Genomic DNA, 24,556 nt, shown 5'->3' on the forward strand with positions numbered 1-24,556 from the left:
GGTGGGATCACTCTTTGCTGCCTTTCAGGGACCAGTTACCTGGGGTCCCAACACCCTGCCCAGGTGACAGCCCTGGATCAGACTGTTTTAGATGGCACTGTCAGTTCGGCTCATCTTCCAGACCCCACCCTGGCTAGTTGGCCTGGGTCTGGAAGTCTTCAGGCCCTTGTTGCCCTTCTTGCCATCAATGGAGCATGGGATCCTGCCACCCTAGTCTCCCCAGTTGGACTGGCGGGGGGCAGGGGTTGGGGACTCATCCTTTCCCTCCTGGAGAGCCCTGGTCACCTCCCCACAACTGGTTCTGCACGTTGGGAGGGTGGAGCGGGGCAACCCTGCCAATCCAAAGGAGCTGTTCTATCTCTTCCCTAGCTGGGCAGGGCCGTGCCTCCACACCACATTTATAAGGTGCTAACACAGGAAGTCTTCTGAGACAAAACACGGTGATTACTGAAGTCAGCCCACCAGGACACCCTGCAGGTGCTGGAAGCTCTATGTGACTTGGGAAACCAGTAAGCTGCAGAGGCAAGCCCATAGGTGCCTCCAGCAACGCCCCTCCCAACCTGAAACCCCACCCCCACCAGGGCGACTGCCTGGATTGCCCCCTGGCTGCTGGACTCAGCATTGCGCCCTAGGTCCCCTGCGGCTTCATCCTGACTCAAAAAAAAAACCTGAAATCAGGACTGCCCCTGGTTTCTCCCAGAGGAACTCCAGCCTTTTGGTGATCAGGGTCAGTGAAGCAGCTCTGACATGCTGCATGCACCCAGGCATTCTAATGCTCAGATGTTCTGCCCCCTCTTAACCTGGGCGGGCACCCAGGGGTCAAGTGGGTCCCTGGTCTCACTAGGAGGTGAGTACCAAGATGGGCAGGGCTCCAGCTTGCTGGCAGGACAGCAAAGGCCTCCAGAAGGAAGCAGTTTCATTCAGAAGAGCCTTACTATCCTTGGGACAGGTGCTGGGAGTCTGATAGGAGTAGCAGCTGGATAGCTCTGCAAATGGAACTGTTGGCATAGTGTCTGAAGTGACCTATAAATACTCAGCCTTGCCTGAGCCTGTGGCTCTTCTACCCTTGTCACCTAGAGCAGGTCAGGGGGTGTGTCTAGCCCTGATGAGAGGGTGCTGGAGGCCTCACTGAAGGTGTCATGTGCAAGGATCATCCAGGCACACTGGGTAAAACCCCGGGCCAGGTTCCCCTTCCCAGCAAGCCCTGCAGCTGAGCCAGCCAAATGGAGACAGGTCAGTAGCAATCACAGGGTTGATGGGAGGGTGGAATGGCTATGAGAGACCAGGGGACGCAAGCCTGGACACAGGGATGGACATTGCTGACAAGTAACAATGAGCAGGGTCGGGTGGCACCCTACACAGCCAGAAATCTAGGTCCAGGTGTACAGGGGCAGGGAGGGGTGGGTCCCTCACTATTACCACAATAATTTTCACAAATTATTGTGAAACTGCTTCCTATCCTTCAGCTTCATTCCGCGGGTGGAAAGCTGTAGACAAGTGTCCTCTTTGCAGGAGGTTGACACCACCCAGCTATTTGGACTCCTCAGAGGCAAACCCAGGGCTGCTCTGCAGGGTGGGGACTGATTCTGACCTTCACGGAGTGGTGCAGCTTTGTGCTGATCATGAGGCAGGAGGAAGATCTCCAGTGCCCAGGCTGTGTGATGCAGGTGTGGAGGCCACTGCGCCCCAAGTGACGAGCAGAGCCAGGAGGAGCTGAGGCTCTGGACAAGGGTAGGACAGTGAAGGACTGGAGAGGCACACAAACACCAACTACAGCACTTTACTCGTTGCTTTATACATATTAGCCAAAGACTGCAGTATCTGTAATTCATGGAATCACCGAGTGCTGTTCTCCTTCCCCACTATCTTATTTAAGGAGTGTGGACTGTGACTAATTTCCTAGGAGTTTAAAGGCCAAAGAACATCAGATGGCCTATCTGAACTAGGGGTCCACCCTCCACGAGGAGGCCGCAGAGGGCTGCCTGCTGCTGGGTCAGGCGCCACGTTGACAGGCGGAGGAGGCATATCGAGCCTCCCTAAGCACTGAGGCTCCAGCAAGTCCAGCCTCCCTAAGCACTGAGGGACCAGCAAGTCCAGCCTCCCTAAGCACTGAGGCTCCAGCAAGTCCTGCCTCCCTAAGCACTGAGGCTCCAGCAAGTCCAGCCTCCCTAAGCACTGAGGCTCCAGCAAGTCCAGCCTCCCTAAGCACTGAGGCTCCAGCAAGTCCTGCCTCCCTAAGCACTGAGGCTCCAGCAAGTCCTGCCTCCCTAAGCACTGAGGCTCCAGCAAGTCCTGCCTCCCTAAGCACTGAGGCTCCAGCAAGTCCTGCCTCCCTAAGCACTGAGGCTCCAGCAAGTCCAGCCTCCCTAAGCACTGAGGCTCCAGCAAGTCCTGCCTCCCTAAGCACTGAGGCTCCAGCAAGTCCTGCCTCCCTAAGCACTGAGGCTCCAGCAAGTCCTGCCTCCCTAAGCACTGAGGCTCCAGCAAGTCCTGCCTCCCTAAGCACTGAGGCTCCAGCAAGTCCTGCCTCCCTAAGCACTGAGGCTCCAGCAAGTCCTGCCTCCCTAAGCACTGAGGCTCCAGCAAGTCCAGCCTCCCTAAGCACTGAGGCTCCAGCAAGTCCTGCCTCCCTAAGCACTGAGGCTCCAGCAAGTCCTGCCTCCCTAAGCACTGAGGCTCCAGCAAGTCCTGCCTCCCTAAGCACTGAGGCTCCAGCAAGTCCTGCCTCCCTAAGCACTGAGGCTCCAGCAAGTCCTGCCTCCCTAAGCACTGAGGCTCCAGCAAGTCCTGCCTCCCTAAGCACTGAGGCTCCAGCAAGTCCTGCCTCCCTAAGCACTGAGGCTCCAGCAAGTCCTGCCTCCCTAAGCACTGAGGCTCCAGCAAGTCCTGCCTCCCTAAGCACTGAGGCTCCAGCAAGTCCTGCCTCCCTAAGCACTGAGGCTCCAGCAAGTCCAGCCTCCCTAAGCACTGAGGCTCCAGCAAGTCCTGCCTCCCTAAGCACTGAGGCTCCAGCAAGTCCTGCCTCCCTAAGCACTGAGGCTCCAGCAAGTCCTGCCTCCCTAAGCACTGAGGCTCCAGCAAGTCCTGCCTCCCTAAGCACTGAGGCTCCAGCAAGTCCTGCCTCCCTAAGCACTGAGGCTCCAGCAAGTCCTGCCTCCCTAAGCACTGAGGCTCCAGCAAGTCCTGCCTCCCTAAGCACTGAGGCTCCAGCAAGTCCTGCCTCCCTAAGCACTGAGGCTCCAGCAAGTCCTGCCTCCCTAAGCACTGAGGCTCCAGCAAGTCCTGCCTCCCTAAGCACTGAGGCTCCAGCAAGTCCTGCCTCCCTAAGCACTGAGGCTCCAGCAAGTCCTGCCTCCCTAAGCACTGAGGCTCCAGCAAGTCCTGCCTCCCTAAGCACTGAGGCTCCAGCAAGTCCTGCCTCCCTAAGCACTGAGGCTCCAGCAGGCCTGAGCAGCGCATGCCCTCAGCTGTGGGTCCCGCGCTCAGCGCTGGGAAAGGGCAGGAGGAGTTCTGGCAGCTGGGATCCGGTCCCCGTCCCCACCTCTGGTTTAGATTTGACCAAAACCTACGAACAAACGAAGCTGACCAAGGGTGAGAGGAAGAGATGGTCGGTCTTGGCAGCGGATTCCCAGTCCCCTCCTTTGAACTGCACTTCGGGAAGACGCGGCTTGGGGGAAGTGGAGCCCAGCCGCGGCGGTGACCAGGGCACGTCCCGCCTCTCCTTAGCAAACGCCCTTCCCGCCCGGCTTCTGAAGGCTACCGCGCGGCTGGCTGGGGTCCATGTCGCGCACTTCCGGGGTCAGCGGGCTCCCGGGCCTGGCGGGCCTGGGCCTGGATGATCTGCTCGTACTTCTCGAGCTGACACCAGAAACCCGGATTGGGTTCGGCTACCGGGCGGGCGATCTTGACAGTCTGCGAACAAGAGAGGAACCCAACGTCAGCCCGCGCTGGTTTCGCAGAACTCGGGCCACGCCAGGCGAGAGCAGCCGCGCGGAAGGCCCGCCCTTGAGAGCAGGCCCCGCCCATCTAGAAGGCCCGCCCCCGAGTGGACCCCGCCCCGGCCGGAGAGGCCACGCCCAGTCAAGCCAGAGGGCCTTCTCTGGGTGGGCCCCGCCCCGCCCCCTACCGGAAGACGCACCCTCGAAAGCGGGCCCCGCCCCGGAAGCCCCAACCTGAAAGGCCCGTTCCAGGGAGAGGCCGCGGTATCGCATGAGGTAGGCAGTGCAGACAGCGGCTGAGCGGCTGCGACCGTTCTTGCAGTAGACCAGGCAGGCGCCACCGGCGCGCACCGCGGCCTCCATGGCGGCACAGGTGGGCTCCAGATGCACCAGCAGGTCCTCGTGCGGGTCGTCGAAAACGGGCACCCGCAGCTCGGCCACTCCGGGCGCGCTTGGGCCGGGCTGCAGGCGGGAGACGTTGACACATAACGTGATACCCGAGCGCTGCAGCAGTTCCGTGGCGCCCGCGGCGCGCGCATTGCCGAGGAAGAGCGCGGGGGCGACGAGCGTGAACGTCGGCGGCGCGACCTCGGGGGACCTGCTGTGGGCAGCTCTTTCCGGGCTCATCGCGGTGACCGCCCCGAGGGTCTACTTAGGGCCGAGGTCCCGCCCGCGCCTGGGCCCGCCGGGCGGGGTTAAGGTTAGGGTCAGCTGCGGGTGGCTAGGGCGGGACCTAGCATTGGCTCTCTGATTGGCCGTGGGTTGGGCGTGGCCTGGCATTGACTCCGATTGGCCGTGGCGTGGGTGGGGCCTTGCGCCTGCTTTCTGATTGGCGGAAAGCGGGCGTCTCAGGACCCCACAGTGTTCCCTACTAGCTTGAGCCATGCGGCCCTGTGCTGGAAGGGTGGTTGGTAGACGTGGACATGGACTGGATCAAGGAGTAGCTAATCCAACACTGACCAGCGTCCTTCTGGCTTTCATAAGGACCTCGTGGTTGTCCTATGGGCTATTGACAGAAGGCCACTTGGTTTCCTGTGGGTTTTTTTTTTTTAAATTCTAATCAGGTATACATGACAGAAGAATGCTCTTTGATTCATTGTATACAAATGGAGTACATTTTTTCACTTCACTGGTTGTACACGAAGTAGGGTTACACCTTCATACAATCATACATGTTTCTACGGTAATGATATCCTCCTGTGGGTTTTTGTTATTGTTGCAGCGTTATACCTTTATCTATTTCCTAATAAATTGTCCTTTGTCATCTTTGAGTTTATGTCCCTTTTTATTGCAAAACATGGTTCATATAAAGTAAAACTATTTACCATTAGCTTTTTGTCATTTCTTCATAGGACGGGATTATTTCTGTTTTTCTTAATGACTTTTTAAACTTATTTAGAGTCTTTTAGGATTTCTTCATCCCAGCGTTGTGGCACATGATTGTAATCCCAGCAATTCGGGAGGCCTGACAGGAGCATTGCAAATTCAAAGCCAACCTCAGCAATTTAGTGAAACACTTTCTCAAAAAGAACTGTGGATGTTGCTCAGTGGTTAAGCACTCCTGCTGGGTTTAATCCTCAGTATGGAAAAAACAAGAAAGAGAAGATCTCTTCAGTCGATTTTTCTGATATTTAGTATTTCTCAGGGAACAGTTACAGTGAAGAGCAACTCATAGCCTCACAGACATTTAGTTGATTGTAGTTTCAATTTTATTGTAATAATAGTAAAAACAGTTCCTCTTCCTCTCTGTGCTTTTCTTAGATTTGAAATCATTCTGCCAGAAATCATTCTTCATCCTTCCCCCAACCTAGTCTTACAGATATCGCACAAAATGTGTCTGTACAGTCTTCTAGTGGTCTGCATTCTCTCCTGCAGGTACCAATTGTTGACAACTTGTCAGATCGTTATGGCAACCTGGGTCCCTTTTGAGCTAAATACTCAAATATCTTGAAGCCAATCTTCACTGGCTGCAGTCTCATTCCCTGGAGGCCTTACCAGCATCCATTTCCCTCTTCTCCATCCCAAGGAAGGGGCCTCCTTTCCTGGGATGAGGAGGGAATGGTATCCCCCTAGAGTTCATGGGATTCATCCAGTGAGATGGAGATTCCCTGTCTACCAGCTCCAGGAGAGGTTCTGATTGCTCCTGCAAATCAATGAAGGGCATACTCTTCACTGCTGCAGGATTAGGTCTGGTCTCTGATATGGGCCAATAGCAGGGAGGAATTGGGAAGGCACCTCTGTTCTCTCCTTAAGGCCCAAAGGGGAAGCCAGCTTTAGGTGAAAGCAAAGGAAATGGGGAAAGTTGGATCACAGCATCCAACCAAACCTGAACGCCCCTCGGCTCCTTACTGGAGGGTTTTTGAGGTGGGTTTTCTGTTCTAAAGTCTCCTACATCAGACTTCATTCCTGTACCCCACTGAACTAACATACTGGTCCCCAAATTGTCCCAAGTGCCACCACCTCCATTGCCATGCTGTAGTCACTCGGAGATTTGGCTCTGGAGCCCCCTCCCGGCTGCTGAGGTATAGCTGGAACATGCCTTCTGTGGGGACATTCCTGGAGATTTGTTCCCACTTAGCAAGTCACCGTGATTTACAGGATTCATTTCCTAAGTTATTAGTCTGCTAAATTTGCCAGGCTTGCCAATTTACCACAAACTTTAATATTCCTAAATATTTTCAGTATATTAATATTATGAAAACATTCCTTTTGAACATATTTGTAGTGATATTTGTATCAATTTGTGGAAATAGAGCTCTTCAATCTTGATATGCCTAGTTTTAAAAGGCATTGGTGCATATACTTTATGAATATAAGCAAAATCTCAGCATTTCATCTTGAATTATCCCCATTGTGTAGAAGTTTCCAGAACACCTTTTCTTTTTTTGCCACATTGTAGTTTTCAGAATCTTTTCTAATCTGACCAAATTGTCAAATTCTTTCTAATCTGACCAAATGGTCAGGCTAGAAAGTTTGCCACGAAGTTTTTTTTTTCCTCCTATTGAGTAGTGTATTCAATTCCTAGAGCTGCTGTGGCCACACCAGACGGTTGTCTCACAACAGAAATGTCCTCCCATTGTGTCTGTGTCTCTGCATCTCATAGGGACACTGGACATTGGTTTAAGACCCACCTAAATAGCCTCATCCTTATTTGATCACATCTCCAAAAACTACCTCCAAGAAAAGGCTGCATTCCCAGGAATGGAGGGGGTAGGATTTCACCTTATCTATTCAATCCACAACAGATGGTTTGGCTTCACAGATTTGTAGGGTGATTTGAAGTTTTAGTTGACTGTTTTCCTTCCTTCCTTTCTGTGCTGGGATTTGGACCCAGAGCCTTGAGCAAGCTTGGCAAGCACACTATCACTGAGCTATCCCCGTCCTTGACTGTTTTATGTCTCTCAATAACAAATGGATCTTAAACAACTCAGTTTGCCTCTGCTCAGCTCCCACGATGCAGCTGGAGGGAGGGGGGCACCAGGAGATGCCAGGGGTTGAACGGTCAAAAGTAGAGGACCCAGGAACCAAGGTGGGTACCGAAGGGCTAAAGAGGTCCAGGGAATAGACAGGAACTGGGAGACTAGAGCATGTAGGAGGGGACCCTAAGACGGCAGAGTCCTGGCTCCTCTGCTTTGGAGCCCAGAAAGATTGCCTTTGGGGAGGCCTGGGGGGGTGGGCTTCTGGCAACCACCCCATCCTTGCCTCAGAGGGCCGCTCCTTGTTGCAGGACGGCTTCCCACCGCCGGCGCCTCTCCACGACCCAATCCAGCTCCTGTAACGCGCCTGTGGACGTACACTCCTGCGCACCCTCTGAAGCCCTGCTCCAGAGTCCCGGGTTCCTAAGATCTTCCCCAGGCCTTGCCCTGCACCAGGCTGCACACCTATTCCCCAAAGCCCCGCTTTGCAATCAGGCGGGGCTTGATCAAGCCTTGGTCGAGTCCTAGAATACCTTGGTTCTCGGCTTCCGCGGGTCTCCCTTTCCGCGTTCTCCCCCTCGCAGGTATTGGCAGTACCTGGCCCAGACTCTGAACCGCGGCGTTCCTGGGGACACTTGAAAGCCAGCAGGCTGGTGCAGCTACGGCTCTACCGGTAGAGGCGGGACCGAGGGTGCCGCCCCCAGCGGGGATTGGTGGGCGGGGCTGGAGGGCGGACCTGGAGAGGAGGGAGCGCAGCACCTTGCGGGGATTGGTGGAGGTGGAGAGTGGCGTGGCACGGGGCGGGGCCGTCTCCAGGGGAACCCGACGCTTTCCGCCAGCCTTGACTCCACTGCGTGGGCGTCCTGCTGGTGGCCTCGGTGCCCGCTGGTGCTAGTTCTCCCAGCTCGGGTGCGGCTCCAAGGGCCAGGGCGGTGGCGCGGGGCTGGTGTTGGAAGGGACGGTGGCGTCCCGGGGAGCGGGCAGACTTCCCCGTGGCTCCGACCTTTGAGGGCCAGCTGCAGGGACCACTGATCCGCCAGCGAGGCGCGGCTCCGGGAGGAGCGTGATGGCTCGACCCGGGCAGGGGCTGTGGGCGCTGTGAGCGCCCCCGGTATCCGCAGCATCCTGAGGGCGGATTGTGGTCCCTGGGTCTGCTTCCAGGTTCGGAGAACAGACACGGAAGGTGGTGGCTTCTAGGTCCCCCTAGACTACGCAGCCTCAAAGGCTTACAGCTCCAGAGGCGCGCTGGAGGAGCAGGGCGGCCAGTCCCCTGCTGCCAAGGGACTGGACAGTTACGCCTTCTTCACCGAAAGGTGCAGGGGACCCTCGGGCAGGGAGGTCAGACCATGACCCAGGGGCCAGAATTAGCCAGGTTTCACAGTTGGGGCCAGACTTAAAAATCACTAATTTACAAAAACTGGTCTCTGTAAAGAGAGAAAAGCCTCAAAATTGTATTAACAAGCACTGAGGGAAATGTCATATGTTATGGGTGACTGGAATCCTATGCCCCAACTCGCTGTGTCCCTTTTAGCCTGCAACACTGCCTGCCGGTCCATTTCACTTCCTAGTACATGGAAGGAACTGTTCCCCAAGTTGACACAGCTCCTTACTGCTGTGTTGTTAACAGTAAGGGCTACTTTGGGTCAAGGGCTGCCCCAGAGCCTTATCTGTAGCATCTCATGAAATCCACCTGCAACTGACCCTATCATGCCTGTCTTTGTGTGGATCCAAGGCCTCTGGACCCCAGCATCCTCAAGTTGAAGCTCCAACCCCAGTGTGATGGTCTTCAGGGGTGGACCTCGGGAGATGAGTGGGTTGAGGTGAGGACAGGAGGGTGGGGCACTATGATGGGCTCTGTGCCTTATAACAAGAGGAAAACAGCCAGAGCACTCGCTACTCACCCTCTCTCTGCCACTGAAGTCACTTTGAGAAGGTGTCATCTGTAAGCCAGGAAGAGAGCGCTCACCAGGAACCAAGTCCAGTAGCTTCATGACCTCAGACTTCCACACTTTAAACCTGTGAGAAATAACTGTCACTGTTTAAGAGCTCACCTCATCTGTCCCCAGTCTGTGGTGGTTTGTTGTAGCTACCTCAGCAGGACTAACAGGGTTTCCATCTTACGGAGGAGGAGACAGACAATCAGGAAGGGTGAGGAGCCACATAGGCCAACCAGTGGGAGGTGCCAGACACAGGTGGCCATTTCCAATGACCCTATGGTGGGTTTTACAGCTGACTGCTTGTGTTACGATTGTCTTCATTGACCTCAAAATTATTTCCATTTTTCTCAGGAAAAAATAGAGTAAAATTTCTATTTCTCCTATTCCTACCATAGATTATCTTTCCCCATTATTGTTAACTTTTATTAAACAAGCAGTACCTATCCCGTGTAGAAGAATGAGAAAAAACAGGTGTATTAGTTTGCCAGGGCTGCTGTAACAAGCACCACACAGACCAGCTTTGGAGGGGGAAGGCCAAGATCAAGGAGCCAGTAGGATTGGCTCCTTCTCTATCATTGGCTGGTAGATGATCATCTCCTCCCTCTACCCAGCCCCGTCATCTTTACCATGTCCAGGCTTCCCCCTTCTCATGGAGTAGGGCTCATCTAATGACCTCACTTTAAAGGATTAACTCTGTGAAGACCATATCTCCAAATAAGGTCACATCTGAGGTGCTGGGTTTAGGACTCCAACATTAAAATTTTGAGGGTGGACACAACTCAACTCAACCTGAAATAGCAGGTAAGCAAGAGAGAAAACAAACCCCATCAGTGCCCCATCCACTATCCCGTCCTGGGTGTCTGTCCTCTATAGTTAACAATATACCAAATGTAGAACTCGTGTTCTCAGCAGCAGAATCTCTTGTCGGCAGATAATATTCTTGGCCTCTGTGGGCCACAATTGGCATTCCAGGGCTGGCTGGTGGAGGGGTCAGGACCTGAAGGTTCCCAGGCCCAGAGGTATAAGCCAGACATTGGGCAGGTCTGTAGCCCAGATACCAGCTTACAGCATTCCCCAGGGAGTTGGGAGGGCGGCAGAGGGGTGTGTGTGTTGGGTATCCATGTCTAAATTATGATGTGTACCTTTAGATGGCAAGAGCAGGAAAGAATAAAATGCACCTTGTGCTCACCCCTGGGTACCTCAGAGTCCCCATGCAGACACTCTGCCCTCAGTGGTGCATCTGGAGGTGGAGTACCTGCTGTTGTGGTCGCCCGTCCCGGCAGGCGCTGTGCAGGTGTTTCAGCCTGTTGTTACTGCCTCCCTTTGCTCTCTTCCTAGGGATGGGACAGTGCCCCCCAGAGACGAAGGTGAGGAGTCTGAGGGCCCCCTGAGGGAGCAGAGCCTGAAGGGGACCTACATCCAGCTTGTCCAAGGGGTGCAGGAGTGGCAGGATGGCTGTGTCTACCGAGGGGAGTTTGGGCTCCACATGAAGCTTGGATATGGTGAATTCTCTTGGCCCACGGGTGAAGTAAGTACCTGAGCTGTGCTCCCACCACCTCCCACAGGGGCTAGGGGCTGGGCCTCTCTCCCAAGAACCAGGTGGTGGGAGTCTTTGGACACCTCCTCAGGAAGGATTTCGGCTGACACCTTCCTAGGGAGGATGCCCAGAGGAAAGTCCCTCCAGACTCCCCACAGTACATGGTTTCCTGGGGTGCATGGGAAGAAGTTTGGGAAACTGATTTAAGAAGACAAATTCTTATTCTGGGCAGATGTTTTAGAATTGTGAATTACTGCAGCAACTTGTATGCTTATACTGGTGAAATCACCTGTGTTCAAGATGAAACAGATGGGGAGCACATGCTTAGAGACAGAATGAGACACATTCTTGCACTCTGAGCTAGGCCATGCCCAGGACTTCAAGGGCTGAGACCAGGAGCCCAGAACCATTTATGTCTCCTGGTGCCCCTGGCTGGGAACAGTAGCTAAGTGGGCAGCAATTCTGGGGCATGTGCTGAGTTCTGGGGGCTCAGACCATCTCCCCTGTGGGATGTAGGGTCTTGAAGATGTCCAGGTGGAGGATTCTGCCCTGGCGGTGCCTAGCCATGGTGCAGTTCAGCTGAGACCTCATCAGGAGGCGATGCAGGGCTGTGTGTGTTGGGTGGGTTGTGAAAGGGTGCACGGTGGTCCCGAATGCTGGAGCCCTCTGGGAAGGTGCTGGCTGGTGAGGCCTCATGGGGGATCACTGATTCACGGCTCCGCCCATCTGTTCCTTGTGTGAGTCAGCCTCTGGATACCTGGTTTCTCTGACTTTTTGGCCCAAGGCTGGGGACACCTGGGCCAGCCCTTAATGTTTGCCCTGGCTCCCCAGCTAAAGAAACAGTAGGTGAAACAGGACCCTCTCAGCCCAGTTCCAAAGTCCTGGGATCCTGCTGGCTAGCTTCAGTCTGGCGAATGCTCCTCCTGGCACGTGTGGTCTTGCATGGGACCACAGCAGACACAGTTGTGGCCACCTGTTCTTTTCAACAAGGGCGGTTCAGAGTATGGGTGTCACATGGAGGGTGGTCAATCCATGGGAGGGATACACTTGTCCAGAGGAGAGCAGCAACGGGGAAAAGATCAGCCATCTCACAACAGAGTCTGAAGAATGGCAAGGTGTAGGGCCAGAAGTCCTCCAAGACGGCAGAGCGGGACTGTGCATGGAGCACCTGAGACCAGTGCCTGTCTACCTGGAGTGTGCCCCCAGCTCAGGGAGACCCCAGCCTCCTCAGGGCCCTGGCGGGTGCCGAGCCCCGGCACAGCCGTCCTCAGGCCTCAACTTGTTTTACTCACACGGTGGCTGCAAGGCCTGGTTCCTTGTCCACAGTCCACGGTTCGATCCTTCCAGCCCAGGTTTCCCCCAGGGATGGGAAAACATGGCCGGTGTGTTTAGGTGGGGGTCAGCTTTTCTACCGCTGGGGCCTGGGCCATTGGGTGCAGGGCACAGATGTGTCCAGCTGCAGTAGCTCTTAAACCAGAGAAGGAGAGGACAAGAGCACCCCTTGAGGACCTGAGCACATTGACTGTCTTTTGAGACACGTGTGTAGCCAGGTCCATTCTGAGGACCAAGGAGGGGCCGAGAGATGACCCGTGTTCTGAGGAGGACGCAGCGGTCTCTCCGGTGTGGAAGTGTGAGGCCCGAGAGCTGAGAGTTCCCCTTACAATTTCTTTTAAATGATTTGCACTTGGTTTTTGTTGGGGAAAGGGTGGACTCAGATAACCTGCTCCAACATCCTACAAATCAAGTGAGCTTGGCAGAATGGTGACTCCATCCTGACTGCCTCCCTACTCACTGAATGTCCTTCATGGGCCAAACTCTGTCACTAATGGAACCCAAATTTAATCTAGTGGAATTGAAAAGGGTCTTTCTTGGTTCTTGTTACAAAAGTTCAAGGGTAAAGTAGCCTCAGGCTGGGCTGGATCCAGGAACTCATCATCCAATCAGGCAGGCCCTCGATCTTCCATCTTCTTATGGGGGGCCAAGACTGGCCTTCCACTGTCTGGCCAGTCTCTAAAGGTGGCTGCACATGTTCCTAAAAGAAGTCCCTAGCTGCAGGTGTGCCTTAGAGTCAGGTTATGTGACCAAACCAGTCCAGGCTGAAGCTGGGGTAAGGAGTCCTTGCGTGGGGCCAGGGTCACATGGGGGCTCGCGTCTGCAGAAAGGGCCTTCATTATGGCCTCCTGTGGGGCACCGCGTCTGGCTGCCTGAGAGCTCAGGCCCAGCCCCTTCTGACAGAAAAGTCAGGTCTAGCTGCTGGAATGCCCCGGGCTGGGTGTGGCGTCAGGAGTGGCGCTGAGCACACCCACTGGGGTTCATGAGCTGGGGGGGGAGCACCCAGGCCCAGCCCCCGAGTCCAAGTCCTAAGAAGTCCCACCTCCCCAGCCATCCACCTGTGACCTTATAGGGGGCCCTGTGGGGTGGGGACAGGACTCCTGAGGGGGAGGGGGTCCTGACCTGTCAGTGCCCCAGGACGGATTGTCCACCCTTCCTGATGCCCCATCTCTAGCCAGCTCTGAAACCTCCAAACTCCCCACCTGAGTCGAAGGCAGGAGAGGGGCACGGTCACCAGGGGTCTCACTGCCAGGCTCCCCTGGTGCTTGGGGTGACCACTCTCATGCTCACGTTGACCACCTGGACTTCAAGGGGGGGTGGCTAGTGCAGCCCTGCAGCCCCACTCACAGCACAGAGGTGGAGTCTGGGCTCTGAGGGTCCCTGTCAGGGCCTGGGTGTGTGGGGCGGTGGTTCCCAGGCACTAGGCCTACTGACCTCTCCACTTGACAGTCCTACCACGGGCAGTTTTACCAGGATCACTGCCACGGCTTGGGCACCTACATGTGGCCTGACGGCTCCAGTTTCACGGGCATGTTTTACCTCAGCCACCGAGAAGGCTATGGCACCATGTACATGAAGACCAAACTTTTCCAGGTGAGGGGCTTGGCTGCCAGCAGGGGGCGGGGCCTGCGTGGGTGGAGGTGAGGAGCAGGGCCCTGCCTTCAGGTGTGCTGTGTATCTAGACTACTGGATAAAAAGATATCTAGGTCTTGGCCGGGCACGGTGGCACACACTTATAATCCCAGTGGCTCGTGAGGCTGGGACAGGAGGATCATGAGTTCAAAGCCAGCCTCAGCAAAAAGCAAGGCGCTAAGCAACTCAGTGAGACCCTGTCTCTAAAGAAAATGCAAAATAGGGCTGGGGATGTGGCTCAGTGGCCAAGTGCCCCTGAGTTCAATCCCCAGTACCCCCCCCCCCAAGAAAAAAAGATATTTAGGTCTTGAGGAAGTTTATTTACATATAATCATCCTTCTTATCTTAATGATTGTAGTGATACTAACAGTAAGGATATAAATAGCAGATGAAAACCTTATTTCATTTCTCAGAAGGATATTAGCAAGTCGTACATCCCCTAGATTAATGAAATATACTCTGCATTTAACTTTCAGTGTATAAACTGGATCATTCTATGCATATTATTTGAAACGTGCCTTTTTTCCAGAGAACATGCCTCGTCTTTCAAACACACAGGCCCTTTTCTCCCCTTTAATTTTATTGCAGTATAATTTTCAATAATTTTTTTTAATATAGAGTTCTGAGCCTTTGGACAAGCATGAGGCATGTAACCACTGCACAGAGAAGGATGGGGAAGGCCTGTCTCCCCCGCCCCCTCCGGGACCACCCTTGCCCTTTGGGAAGGTGCCAGGGGTGGAACCTGCCGTGAGCCCAGGAGCCCCCGGCCTCTGAAATTCCGCCTCATGGGCCTCTTCTCAGTCTGTTCCTTTTTGCATCCAAAAAGTTTTCCATGCTATGAAGCCACCACAGCTTAACTCCTAAGTCACTGAGGTTGTTTCCAGTTTGAAGGGTTAGGATAAAGCTGCACTGGGCTGGGGCTGGGGCTGGGCTCCGTGCAGAGCGCTGGCCTGGCATGTGTGAGGCCCTGGGTTCGATCCTTAGCACCGCATAAACATAAACAAATGAAGAAAGAAATGCTGTCCATCTACAACTAAGAAACATCTTGAAAGTAAAAGCGGCTGTGAGCATATGTGTTTGTGGGAACAAGCACACATTAGACCTAGGCTGGGGCTGGTGCTGGGGCTCAGTGGCAGAGCACTTGTCTACCATCCGTGAGACACTGGGTTCAATCCGCAGCACCATGAAAAAGTAAACGGATACAATAAAGGTATTGTGTCTATCTACAACCAAAAACAAAGTTTAAAAAACAACAGGTTTTCACTTCACCTGGGCCTGGGCTTGTGTGTCATGTGGCTGGTGAATGCTCTGCGAGTTCCAGTGAACCCCCACTCTGCACCCCATGTCCCCACCGGCTCTGTGGGGGCTCCAGTGGTGGGCACCCTGGGCCTCCGTGGTGCATGGCTGCTTCCTTCTCAGCAGTTCCAGCGATGGAGTGACTCACTGGGGGCTGAACGGCACGCCGGCCACAGTGCCTGCCTTTTCCTTGGCCAGTCCTGCTGGGGGTCTCCAGTGCTATTCTTCTTTTCCCTGAAAATCAGCTTCTGCCTCTTCTCTGCATTTAGTTGTGTTTCATTGCCAGTTTCTTTATTATACCCTATGGATAATTTGCTATTCTTTTCTAATTCATTGACTTTCTGTTTTGCTTTTTATCTAATACACATGTTGGCTCTGTTTTGATTCTATCATGTTAGTGTTTACATTCAGTTCAAAACATAGTGACTTCTACGGTGACTTCTCTTCCACCCAAGGGGTCTTTGACAGGAGTATTGCTTCGTGTTCAGAGTCTGGGCTCGGGCTGCCGTCAGGCTGGTCCCCTGGGTGCTCCTGTGCCTGGGGCTGGTCCCTGGGTGCTCCTGTGCCTGGGTGGTTTCAGCTCTCTGGGACCTGGGAGACTTGCTCTAGGACCCGTCCTGCCTCTTTCAATGTTTGTGGGCCATCCAAGGCAGGTGGTGCCCCTCTGAGGTTGTCTAGAACAGTGTCCCTTAGGTCACTTTTGCTGTTGGTGTTGTTCTAAATCTTATAGAAACTCACCAAGGTTTTTTGTAGGCTCATTCTACCTGTGACAGAGCCAGAATCTCCCACGATGATTGTCGCTTCTTTATTACTCCCGTAATTCTACATTGTATGTTAGATATTTGGAGACAATGTTACCGGATGAGGTAGAACTTTAGACTCATTGTATCTTCCTGGTAGGTTGAACATCTTATTATTATAAAGTAATAACTTTTGCTTTATGATCCAAAGTCTGATTTTTAGATATTAATAAGGCTGTATCAGCTTTGGGGGTTTATTTTTACTATGGTATGTCTTTCTCTATGATTTTACTTCCAACCTTGGTTTTTGTTTTGGATATCTCTTCTCTTTATTTTTAAAAAGTGTTTGTGTGCTGGGGTCATGGCTCAGTGGCAGAGCACTCACCTGACATGTGTGAGGCACAGGGTTCTATTCTCAGCACTGCATATAAATAAAATAAAGATCCAGGGCTGGGGCTGGGGCTCAGTGGTAGAGCACTCGCCTAGCACGCATGAGGCACTGGGTTCAATCCTCAGCACCACATACAAATAAAAAATAAAAATATTGTGACAACCTAAAACTAAAAAATAAATATATTTTTAAAATTAAAAAAAAATCCATTGACAGCTAGATTTTTTAAAAAAGTGTATGTGTGCGCAATAAAATCCTGACAGATCACATTCAAGAACATATTAAAAAGATAATGCACCACGATCAGAGGGGTTCATCGTAGGAATGCAGGGCTAGTTCAACATACGGAAATCAATAAAAGTAATTCATCACACCAATAGACTTAAAAACAAGAATAATATAATCATTTTAATAGATGCAGAAAAAGCATCTGACAAAATACAACACACTTTTATGTCCAAAACACTAAAAAAACTAAGAATAGTAGGAACATAGCTCAACATTGTAAAAGCTATCTATTCTAAACCCAAGGCCAGCATCATTCTAAATGGAGAAAAATTGAAAGCATTCCTCTAAAACCTAGAACAAGACAGGGATGCCCTCTTTCACCACTTCTATTCAACATCATCCTTGAAACTCTAGCCAGAGCAATTAAACAAAATAAAGAAATTAAAGGGATATAAATAGGTAAAGAAGAATTCAAACTATCACTATTAGTTGGTGACATGATTCTATATTTAGAAGAACCAAAAAAACTCCACCAGAAAACTTCTAGAACTAATAAATGAATTCAGCAATGTAGCAGGATATAAAATGAACACCCATAAATCAAATGCATTCCTATACATCAGCGATGAATCCACTGAAAAAGAAATTAGGAAAAGTACCTCACACATAGTAGCCTCAAAGAAAGAAAGAAAGAAAGAAATGGAAGAAAATCTCAGAAAATGGAAAGATCTCCCATGCTCCTGGATAGGCAGAATTAATATTGTCAAAATGGCCATACTACCAAAAGTGTTATACAGATTTAATAAATTCCTATTAAAGTCCCAATGAAATTCTTCATAGAAATAGAAAAAGCAGGGCTGGGTTGTGGCTCAGAGGTAGAGCGCTCGCCTAGCATGTGCAAGGCTCTGGATTCGATCCTCAGCACCACATAAAAATCAATAAAATAAAGGTACATAAAAAAAGAAAAAGCAATAATGAAATTTATTTGGAAAAATAAGAGAACCCAGAATACCTAAAGCAATCTTTAGTAAGAAAAGTGAAGCAGGAGGCATCACAATACCAGAACTTCAACTATACTATAGAGCTATAGTAACAAAAATGGCATGGTATTGGTGCCAAAATAGACTTGTAGACCTATAGTACAGAATAGAAGACACAGAGACACACCCACATAAATATGGTTATGTCACACTAGACAAAGGTGCCAAAAACGTTCACTAGAGAAAAGACAGCCTCCTCAACAAATGATGCTGGAAAAACTGGAAATCCATATGTAGCAAAATGAAATTAACCCTCTATCTCTCACCCTGCACAAAAGTCAACTCAAAGTGGATCAGAACTTAAGCACTAGAATAGAGTCCCTGGCCTAGTAGAAGAAAAGTAGGCCCAAATCCTCACCACGTCAGCCTGGGATCTGACGTCCTTACCAAGACCCCTAAAGCTCAAGAAGTAAAATCAAGGATCAGTAAATGGGATGGATTCCAATTAAAAAGCTTCTTCTCAGCAAAGGAAACAATAACATGAGGAGAGAGCCTACAGATGGGAGGAAATTTTTATCACATGCACCTCTGATAAAGTATTAATCTCCAGAATATGTAAAGAACTCAAAAACTTACACCCCCCCCCAAAAAATCCAATCAATCAATGGGCTAAGGAACTGAACAGATACTTCACAGAAGAAATACAATCAATCAGCAAACATATGAAAAAGTGTTCAACATCTCTAGCAATTAGAGAAATGCAAATCAAAACTACTCTAGGATTTCATCTCACTCCTGTCAGAATGACAATCATCAAGAATATAGGCAACAGTAAATGTTGGTAAGGATGTGGGGAAAAAGGCACACGCATACATTGCTGGTGGGACTGCAGATTGGTGCAACCACTATGGAGAGCAGTATGGAGATTCCTCAGAATATTGGGAATGGAACCACCATTTGACCCAGCTATCCCACTCCTCGGTTTATACCCAAAAGACTTAAAATCAGTATATTCAGGGACACAGACACATCACTGTATATAGCAGCTCAATTCACAATAGTAGACTATGAAACCAACCTAGGTGTCCTTCAATAGATGAATGGATAAAGAAAATGTGGTATATATATTCAATGGAATATTACTCAGCTTTAAAGAAGAGGGAAATTATGGTATTTGCCAGTAAATGGAGTTGGAGAATATCATGCTAAGCGAAATAAGCCAATCCCGAAAAACCAAAGGTCAAATGTTTTCTCTAATATGGGGTGCTAATTCACAGTAAGGTGGGGGAGGGGGAGCTGGAGAAGAATAGCTTTACCTTAGATTAGGTAGAGGGAAGTGAAGGGAGGGGAAGGGAGAGGGGATGTGGGGATAGGAGAGATGGTGGAATGAAACAGACATTATCACTGTATGTATGTATGTGACCGCATGGCCAATATGATTCTACAACATGTACTCCCAGAAAAATGAGAAATCATACCCCATCTATGTATGATCTATCAAAATGCATAAATGCATCCTGCTGTCATGTATGACTAATTAAAACAAATTTAAAAATAAAAAAGTGTATGTGCATGTGTGTTTATTTAAATATGGACCAGTAGCCGCTTTGGGATACTTAGACTTGCGTTGTCCCCGCGGTGGACCAGCCACACTTGTCTAGGGAACACCCGAGATGTGACTGGTCCAAATCAAGGTGTGCTGTACACTTGAGGCTCACACAAGACACGGAAGACTAAGCAGGAAAGAAAGCAGAATATTTCAACAGTGAAGATGAAGCAGATGTTGAAGCGATAGTTGAAAAGATTGAGTTAAATAAATGTATCATCTCAAAATTAATTCCACCTGACTTTTCACTTTTTGTTAAGTGGCCACTATGAAATTTAAAACTGATATATGTGGCTAACGGTTTTCCCGTGGCCTGGCTCTGATGCAGACCACGGACAGTTCCTCTCAGTAGTACTGCGTCCGAGATTAATCTGCCCTAGGCATTCCGTTCCCACCTGTTCAACACTTCTCTCCGGTCTTGCCTCCATTTGGATCGATACTGTTTTAGAACCCGGTTGTTCTCAGATCATCCGTGTGGTGGTGTGGACATGAAGTGTGTTGCAGCTCGGTCTCCAGGGCAGCATCCCTGGATCGCACACTAGTGACTGCAGGTCACATGCATCAAGGCCTGCGTCAACCGACCTACCTTCCCAGGTTTATCCCACAATAACAGGGCATAATTCAAACGTGGGAAATGAAGTTAAAATAACCTGAGATTCTTGCATTCTCCTGGAGGAAAGGAAAGGTGTCATTCAGAGTAGAATTACTCATCCAGGACTCACGCTGGGGTTTCTGGATAGTGCTAGAAGAAGTGAAAGAGTGCAAGACCCCAAACTGATGGTGCACGTCAGACTTTTGTCGCTGTAACAAAATATGTGAGAAAAGAAGAGATTTATTTTGGCGAGTGGTTTTGGAGGACTCGGTCCACGGTCAGCTGGTGCCATTACTTTGGGCCTGCAGCAAGGCAGATCATCACGGCACAAGGCCATGGTGGAGGAAGGCTGGTCAGCTCACGGCAGCCCCGAAGCAGCGAGAGGGAGATCCAGGGTCAAGATACAGTTCCCAAGGAGACAGCCCCAAGAACCCACTTCCTCCAGCGGGGTTCCTTCTCCTGCAGTTCCTACTCCTCCCGGGCAGTTATCAGCTAGGAAGTCCTGGATGAATCCACTGATAACTAGATTAGTCCACTCATAAGGTCAGAGCCCTCGCGCTCCACTCACTGGCACCCTTCCTCTCTAAACCACCACACTGATGATCTGCACACAACCGACTCTTAAAAATAAAATGTCAGTCCAAATGAAGGAGAGACAGAGAAGTGCACAGTGGGAACCGCGTGCTCAGGCAGACCTAACGTCAGACACACGACTGCTGATCTGAAATGTACGAGGTCTAAATCAGAGCCAGGCCACGGGGAAATCATTAACCACATACATGATTTTAAATTAGTGGCACATTATAAAAAGCAAAAAAAGTCTACCCTGACTCATCCAGTATGCACATTAAATCTGCACAGCTCTTCACATCCCTCAAACATCGGCTTTGTGGAATGTCCCAGAAGTTGCCACCATCTCTGCTCTCCTACCTTCCAGGTCATTTTCTTCTTGCCTGAATATGACCCTTAGAATCTAAATGTGTCCTGAGATCAGCTTTGCCACCTCAGTTCTTCAGGACCGTCTCTCAAGGAAAGGCTGGGAGATTGGCGGCTGATTCCCGGGCACAGCTCAGATTCTGTGCAGTGGTTCCTGGACATCAGCTAACAGTCCCTCTTTGGAATATAATTTGTCCTTGGCTACTTTAAGGTTTTCTTTGGGTTCCTAGAGTTTCATTACGATGTTTTCATGGATCTGGAAAATTCTCAACTGTTATTGCTTCAAGTGCTGCCTCTGCGTCCTCTTCCTGGGAGTCCAGCTACAGGGGTGCAGGTGCCTCACTGAGCAGGAGTCTGTTCCTCACTTGTGTGTCTTCGTTTGCTGGGGCAGTGGCCCTGGGGATTGAACCCAGGTCTCACTCTTGCTAGGAGATTCATCACCAACTTTTATTTTTTTTTTCAATTTTATTTTGAGACAAGTTGCCCAGGCTGCCTGGAACTTGGGGCTGTCCTGCCTTAGCCTCCTGAGTCACTGGGATCACAGGTGTGCCACCACGTGGGGCCACATCTTCCATTTTTATGCTGAGTATTTTATTCTTATAGTTGAATGATTCTCCTTTTTTTGTATTTTTTAGCCCAATTTTATTGAGATATAGTTGTACAGTAAAATTCATGGATTTTTGAGCAACTCGGTACATTTTGGACAGATGCGTACCAATGCCACAGCCCTGATCAGGACTTAGCCCATTTCCTCTGCCTCTCTGGAGCCTGCCACCCTGTACCCTCCAGCCCTAGGCAACCACACCTGGCTGTTCATCTCAGCAGCACCCGGTTTTCTGTGAGTGTCACGTTAATGGGATCCACTGCTTATAGCATTTGGAGTTCCTTTCACTGCAGTGTGGCGCTGTGGGCTCATGCATGTCCTCCTGGTTCAGAGGCCACTTCGTTTTTGTTATGCAGTGTCCACTCTATGGCTATCACATGACATTTTGTTTTAAATTCACCAGTAGATGCACATTTAAGTCCTTCGAATCCTTGGTTATTACAGATGAAGTGACTGAGAACGTTGAGTGCAGATCCTCCGTGGACACGTCTCCATTTCTACCTAAGAGGGGTTGCTGCCCCTAATGGGAGTCCTACAGCAATGGCCACCAGGCTCTCTCCAGAGAGGCCTTGCCCTTTGTGGTTCAGCCTCTGGGGACTGGGGACTCCACGTCCTTGTTAGCACTGACCTGGCTGTGGTTTTGATTTTGGGGTCCCTGTGGTGTTATTTTGTTATGGTTTGATTCTGCAGTACCCTAAGTTAGAAATCCAGGTGCCACAGGAATGGAACACATGCTCAGAAGCCGCTCAGTGAGGCAAAAGTTACTTCTGCAGAAGGGCGTGCTACAGAATCTGGGGAGCCAGCACAGCTGGGTGGCAGTCCCCCACTTTGATCCCTAATGCCGCTCTGTCCCCTGCTCTGATAGGAGGAACCAGTGCTACAATCTACACGACTGGCTGATTTTAAATTTGGGAGGGCAAAGGGAAGGGCTACAGTTAAAATGGCTATGACTGGCTCTTACCTCCCAGTTAAGGCTGAATGTTGTATTCTGAGGCGGGAACACGGAACTTTCTCCTTCTCCCTAGTCCCCCTTTTTCTTTCCTACCTTTTGGTCTCATTTTCATGTTTGTCCTTGTGCCCTTTGGCATTGCCATCCATCCTAGACATGTTAACATTTTGGGATGGAAGTGACCCTCAGTAATGAGTTCGCCCCTGGTTAGTCGTTGAGATAGCTGTCCTGATGATCAGGAGCATGCGGTGAGGCCCTGCCCAGCTCCGTTGTAGCTGGTCTTCTTTCCAGGTCTTGATTAAAATCAGGTGGCCAGGGTGGAAGTGATGAGTCGCCAACTCCAGAGGGGGAGTCTGAGCAGCAGCTCCTAATAATTGTAAGATCAGGCGAGGTGGGCGGTCACCAAAGAGGCAGATTTTAAAAGGCCGCTGAGCGAGGCTTTATTGAGATATCACTCCTGGACGGAACTCGATCAGACCCACAGAGTGGACAGGAGAGGGTCTGAGGAGAAACCGCGTGGGAGCTCAACCGAACTGGGATTTTATGGGGCTCACAGCAGGAAGGGAAGGGCTTGGGACAGGAAAGGGGATTTTTAGGGTCCCTTGTCCTGCTGGAGTTGGTCAGGGGAGCTTGCTGAACTTCAGGATTGGCCAGGGGGTCCTGCTGATTGACAGGTGTTAGTCAGGAGATGCTGCTGATTGACAGGCGTTTCCACTGGCGCCTGATTGATGTTCCTTTCCCGTGTGGGCTGCTTTGTTCTAAGTCACCACCACCGACCTAACATCCTGGCCTTTTTGATGATACAGGGCCGCAAATTTCGTCTAGCTACTTCCTGCTTGCTTAGGGACGCCAAGGGAAGGGGGTGGCTTGGGTGTATGTTTGGTGAGGAGGCGACTGTAGAGGTGTAGGAGCATCTGGTTGTAGGTCACTCTGGTGATTTCACTCATGCGCTTTGGAGCGAACCTGAGGAGGCAGGGAGCAATCATTAATAGAAGTCCTATTACTAATATAGGAGTGAGAATGGGAGTCAGCCACTCAATGAGGGTTGAGTTTAGCCAGCCTGGCCAGGGGTCATTTGATGTTTGCTGTTTAAGCCGTTCACCCAAACGACGGAGGGTGTCAACATTCTCTTGGACCAATCCAGTTTCGTTGATATAGTAGCAGCATTCTTCTTTCAGGAACAGACAGGTTCCTCCTTTGTCTGCTGTCAACAGATCTAGGGCTCGACAGTTCTGCAATGAGACTTGGGCAAGAGATGTTATTTGCCTTTGCAGGGAAGTGAGAGAGGCGGCTGATGCCTCTACTGCTTCCCGAAGTTTTTGTTCAAGCTTCTGAGTAGCGGTTACTGCATAACCAAGGCCTTCTGCCCCGAGTCCAGAGGCAGCGAGGGAGGAGGCCAGGGAGAGTCCAACTACTACTGGTAGGAAGATGGCCCTTCTTGTCCTGGAAAGGGAGGTGGTGACAAGCCACATTAATTCAGCCTCACTGTACAGTTAATTGGGGACCAAGGTGGAAGGAACACAAAAAGCAAACGGCATGTTGAGGCTTAGGTTTTTTGTCAGGTACCATTGCACCAGAAAAAGAACCCAGGCGGAGCAAAGGTTGGGGAAGAAATTCAAATGACCTGGTCACAGGGTGCTGAACCTGAGGAAGTGTAGCAGCAGGGAAACTCCCTGAAGAGTTACGAGAAAGAGGTACTTCCTCTAAGGCTGGATAGGGGGGTCCTTGGGGTCTAGTTGAGGTATTGAGCGGAAAATCAATAGGAATCGCAGTTAATGGAGTATGATCCAAACCTGCAGAGGAAACAGTCTGAAATGTTATTCACTTTGGACACATTGAGAAGGTGAAGGCCCTGACGTATTAGGGCCACCCGTGAGAAAGGGTCAGCTTCAGGATGGGCAGCTGCATCCAGCTGGTGTTGGAGTTCCCTCTCTTGCTCCTGGATGGTCATGTGAATTTGAGGGAGCACTTGTATGTAAGTTCTCCAGATTCTGATAGAGGCTGAGGGGTGTTTGGCAAAACCCCACGAATAAAATTTACCATCAATACCAGAAGCCCATTTTGGGTTCCGTGGGTCCCAAATAGTCAATTTGGTGTATGCTCGATTCTCAGAGCAAGGCTTATCTAGGAAGCGTTTTTTGCATGAATTATAAGGGCACCCGCCGTAGGTGTCAGGCCAGCGTTGACAGGATTCCTCAGTTTGGACTGCTATGAAGCACAGCGGGCTGAACATAAGTGGGACGGGTGGCCCTGTTGAATCCAGTAACATTAAGGGTGACCACCAGATGGCCGCCAGTGAAGGGACAATCGCCTTGGCCCATAAACTGAGAGCGGGTGGTGCCACCCTGCTGCCATGTCCCTTGGATGTAGACGCGCCATCTGTGGTTGGGATAGAAGCTTGAGAGAGATTAATGATTAGTAAAAGTAGAACAGGGTTAGCGA

The 24,556-nt window shown here is 50.9% G+C and overlaps 2 protein-coding genes across 7 annotated transcripts in view; one reads left to right on the plus strand and one right to left on the minus strand.

The window, feature by feature from the left end:
* Nucleotides 1–3,592: 3,592 nt before the first annotated feature.
* On the minus strand, nt 3,593–8,132 carry Dusp28 (dual specificity phosphatase 28). Of its 3 annotated transcripts, none has more exons than XM_058573417.1 (3): nt 7,888–8,132; nt 4,173–5,807; nt 3,593–3,912 (listed from the first exon to the last, which is right to left on the minus strand). In XM_058573417.1, exons 2-3 carry the CDS (start codon nt 4,563–4,565, stop codon nt 3,757–3,759), a joined length of 549 nt encoding a protein of 182 aa, XP_058429400.1. In that variant the 5' UTR covers nt 4,566–5,807; nt 7,888–8,132; the 3' UTR covers nt 3,593–3,756. The 3 variants fall into 3 exon arrangements, with proteins under 3 accessions (XP_058429400.1, XP_058429401.1, XP_046282697.1); XM_058573418.1 differs by having other exon boundaries at nt 4,173–6,081; XM_046426741.2 differs by having other exon boundaries at nt 4,173–8,132.
* A 46-nt stretch (nt 8,133–8,178) lies between these two features.
* The window catches only part of Ankmy1 (ankyrin repeat and MYND domain containing 1), a 60,868-nt gene continuing 44,490 nt past the window's right edge, over nt 8,179–24,556 (plus strand). For 2 of the 4 annotated variants that reach the window (XM_046426738.2, XM_046426737.2), the window contains exons 1-3: nt 8,180–8,667; nt 10,630–10,819; nt 13,610–13,753. In XM_046426738.2, coding sequence (XP_046282694.1) covers nt 10,778–10,819; nt 13,610–13,753 — 186 coding nt within the window. In that variant the 5' untranslated portion in view covers nt 8,180–8,667; nt 10,630–10,777. Of the gene's footprint in view, nt 8,668–10,629; nt 10,820–13,609; nt 13,754–24,556 lie in introns of all 4 variants that reach the window. The other 2 variants (XM_058573416.1, XR_009225151.1) reach the window with 2 other exon arrangements.

This window comes from Marmota monax, unplaced genomic scaffold, assembly GCF_021218885.2.
Source record: "Marmota monax isolate L192 unplaced genomic scaffold, Marmota_monax_Labrador192_F-V1.1 WCK01_AAM20220418_F8-fsc00298, whole genome shotgun sequence".
Taxonomy (NCBI): domain Eukaryota; kingdom Metazoa; phylum Chordata; class Mammalia; order Rodentia; family Sciuridae; genus Marmota; species Marmota monax.